The sequence below is a fragment of the Etheostoma cragini genome, chromosome 14, assembly GCF_013103735.1.
Source record: "Etheostoma cragini isolate CJK2018 chromosome 14, CSU_Ecrag_1.0, whole genome shotgun sequence".
Taxonomy (NCBI): Eukaryota; Metazoa; Chordata; class Actinopteri; order Perciformes; family Percidae; genus Etheostoma; species Etheostoma cragini.
Window position 1 is genome coordinate 242,378 of NC_048420.1, and position 3,947 is coordinate 246,324.

The window sequence follows — 3,947 nt, forward strand, 5'->3', positions numbered from 1 at the left end:
GACCACTAAGGTCTACATAAAAGACTTCAGATACAGTATTAGGGACCACTAAGGTCTACATGAGCGACCTCGGTAATATCCGTAGACTGAGTCTTTGACATGGGGACAAACATTACTGTCCGTAAGCCACACAGATGTCAGAGGAAGTAGACAACAGCCAGGAGAGGTATCTGCTTTTTTTGCAGATGTTAAAAACACTTGTTTTATTCTTTAGTTTTTTATTCCGTTTTGACTTTTTAATCTCACTTTCTATTTAGTTTTTAAAGCTGGTTTGCTAGTTTATCTTTTTTACTTGTTAAAAATGCTTAGTTTTTGTTAAAAAAAAGCTATGTATGCTATATATTAAACAACTAAACTGATGGGTGAGATAAAGCTGTTTTCACACATACAGGTAATCCACTTGTCATTCCTCGCAAAAAATTCAAATCATATTGACCTTAATCAACAAGCTCACCCCTAGCTTCACCTGTTGCTGAGTAGCAAGTCACATGAGTAGCTGGGGGAGCCCAGAGGGGAGCGTCGCCAGATGTTGAGGAGAAAACCTGTTTTCATTTAAACAAATCAACGTTAACTATACTAATCGATAGCCCAGCCCTATGTGCCAGGAAATGATCTAGACAGACTAAAGAAGACAGACATGAACAGGTGTTTTCAGCTTTGGTTTGAGTAGAGTGGAAGTGAGTCGACGCTTCCTCCGAGAGTAAACCTGTTTATGGGCGCCCGATCTACCAGGTGAGCTACCCAGGCATCCAGTGTTCTCTGTCCGTCATGCTGCCTGGCCCCCGTACCCGTACATCCATGCCCTGTACCGGGGCCTCCTTGTGCACACTTCTCAAATTTATTGGATTTTTCCCTTTATTACATTCTCCACATACTTTATCATCTTCCACTGCAAGGCACATGCTTTCATCTGACAGTCATAATCAAATAGTACTCTGCTGCTTTCTTTCAACTTAAATAACTTGTATAACTGGAAGTTTCTAGTTGGATGTGTATTGTCTCTGGCCTCCGTGCCCCCACTGTCACATGGGACTATTATCAGGTTGACGGAGGGGGGCAGGTCCTAGTCAACCTGTCTGCACCCTGTCATGTCACAGTGCCCCCCTGCTGTCTGACGGCTTGTGCTCAGGCCCTCTGTCACTGCCTGATTAGTCTCTCAGAGGCACGCGGGGCCATTCAGACCCTTCATTCTGTTTTTCTGCAGCGCTAGCATTGGACACTTTCCCAGAAAACCTTTTATTTCAGCTCTTGTTTTATTGCTCTGTAATGTTCCAGTACGTGCTTACAGAAGAAAAAATGATAATAGGGCAGAATGATCTGACCGCCACGACTGTGGGATAATTTGCATCTATTCTTTGGGGTAGGGGATTCTTGGGCTAGTGGCAGGTCAAACAATTTGCAGCAGTCTGTTTACAGCACGGCTTCCACTAGCAAGAAGTGGTCCACTACACCCATTCAGAGCATTGGTGTGGACCATATTTTACTCTTCAGCTAACGTTCATCTGCTTCAACAAATTAACTGTCCATCACTGGCTTCATACAGAGAACCCATTGTTTTAACAGTGTCTTAAAGATAACATTTGAAAAATAAGGCCCTTAAAAGTCTTTAGTTCACAAAGGTCTAACAGTTGTGTTGTCCTTTTTGTAAGGTTAAATAACACTTTAATTGTTTCTTATGTACTACCATAAAAAGTATTATATTCAAGTGCTTGGTTAAAAAAAATCCTTTCCGGTATTCCATTAGGACTATATCTGACAAATTTTTGCCAGTATGTTCCTAAAGTTGGTATTACATTTTATTCTAAATGGTATTAAAAAGGTCTTTAATAGTCTTAAATGTAACTTGTTGAAACCTGGGGGTGCCCCATACATACCAACTGAGACTTTAACTATTCACATACTTCAGCTATCTCTGTTGCTTCATCTTTGACTTCCTTCATCCAATACTCTTCTTCAGCTGCATCGATCCCTTACTCCTCGCTTACTCCTGGACTGCCTTCATCTCTCACTTTTTAACTGATATTTCAACTTCATTCGTCTCCAGGTGCTTTTGGACAGCGCTCTTCCCTTGTTTTGATTGTGAACATGGCAGGATAGAGGTTGATGGCGACCGCTCACTGACCGCAACTTTACTCTACTGAGAATTCAGTTCAACAAGATGGCTTGTTTAGTTATGAGGTACATTCTGTCGGCCGAGCTGTTTCCTACTGTAGCGATCATATAAGCTTGAACAGACACTACTGACATCATCTTGTTGGTTCTGTTCTGAGGTTATGCTTATTAGGGCTGGGATTGTTAAATATTCATTGTGGAAACGGACACCAATACTGTGACTTTGAGACTGGTTCTTAAACAATACATTTGTTAATACCAATTTATGAAACAAAACTAAATTAAAGATTACAACAAATCTTTTTATATTTCAACTCTAAACAACATTTTTTCATTTTTTTTTTTTATTTCCAGGAAAGTTTGACAAATATCATGGTAATACTGTTTACAATAATGTTTTCAACCTCAATAAATCGGAGCCCATCCCAACGAGTGCAGCAGCCGACTGCCCCTTCACCTGTGGTCTTGTGTTGACTTCATTTTCCATTTTGTGATTCTCTGCTGCAGTTGGTGGAGACGTCTCTGAAAGGCGAGATCACGTTCAACCCGTGCTGTGCCTACTACTTATGGTTCATCATGGACTTCTGCGATGGCGGCGACATGAACGCCTACCTGCTGTCCCGCAAGCCCAGCCGCAAGACCAACACCAGCTTCATGCTGCAGCTGGGCAGCGCGCTGGCCTTCCTGCACCGCAACCAGATCATCCACCGAGACCTCAAGCCCGACAACATCCTCATCTCCCAGGCCTGCACGCCGGCCGGCCTGTCCGAGCCCACGCTCAAGGTGGCCGACTTCGGCCTAAGCAAGGTCTGCTCGGCCTCGGGGCTCAGCTCAGATAAGCCGGCCAGCGTCAACAAGTGCTTCCTGTCCACGGCATGCGGCACAGACTTTTACATGGCCCCTGAGGTCTGGGAGGGCCACTACACTGCAAAAGCGGACATCTTCGCCCTGGGTGTGATCATCTGGGCCATGGTGGAGCGCATCACCTTTGTGGACGTGGAGACCCAGAAGGAGCTGCTGGGGAGCTATGTGCAGCAGGGCTCTGAGATCGTGCCCTTAGGCGAGGCCCTGCTGGAGAACCCTAAGATGGAGCTGCTGATCCCTGCCAGGAAAAAGAGCATGAACAGCCACATGAAGCAGCTGATCAGGGAGATGCTGTCGGCCAATCCTCAGGAGCGGCCCGACGCCTTTGAATTAGAGCTCAGACTAGTCCGTATTGCCTGCAGAGAGCTGGACTGGGACACGTGATGGAGGGGCAACACAACAGCACAGACTCAGCCAATCAAGCTAATGTCACATAACGGGATTCCTGTTTTGGTTTTTAACTAGGAAACAATGAATAGAATAGTCATTGTCTGTTTTGATGGCTTACTGTCATCCACTATTCCAAGCACATGCAGTCCTCTACTAGCTGTGTCTTTTTCCATCAGAAGAGAAAAGGTGTGACGTCTGCCGTCGCTGCTGCTTCTCAGAGTTGGAGCTTAGTCTCAGGCTAATCACATCACAGCTTCCACTTTCGAGCAAAAATGCCCCCAAAACTCGATGGATTTAATTAGAAGAGAAAGTTGAAGTGGCAGTGAGACACTTTGACTACAAATACTGTCTTGGACTCGGTGCTAATTGTTACTAGATGCAATATGAGACGTTCTCCTGTGATCATTACAGTGTGTGTTTAATCCAAAGGGCCAGTATTAAAACCCAATTGCCTCAATGTTTTGGATGTGACGAGGCTGTGACAGAACCTGACTCTGGAAGTGATTTCAGCCTGGCACAGGACTACCAGCACTAACATTTACGTCAAATTCAGGTATGCCCTGGTTGCTCAGGTAATAAAA

At 44.6% G+C, this 3,947-nt stretch overlaps 1 protein-coding gene across 1 annotated transcript in view; it reads left to right on the top strand.

Moving 5' to 3' along the window:
- pdik1l (PDLIM1 interacting kinase 1 like) overlaps positions 1 to 3,947 on the top strand; it is a 7,831-nt gene extending 3,884 nt beyond the window's left edge. Inside the window, exon 3 of the mRNA XM_034891909.1 lies at positions 2,620 to 3,947. Coding sequence (XP_034747800.1) covers positions 2,620 to 3,360 — 741 coding nt within the window. The 3' untranslated portion in view covers positions 3,361 to 3,947. The remainder of the gene's footprint in view (positions 1 to 2,619) is intronic.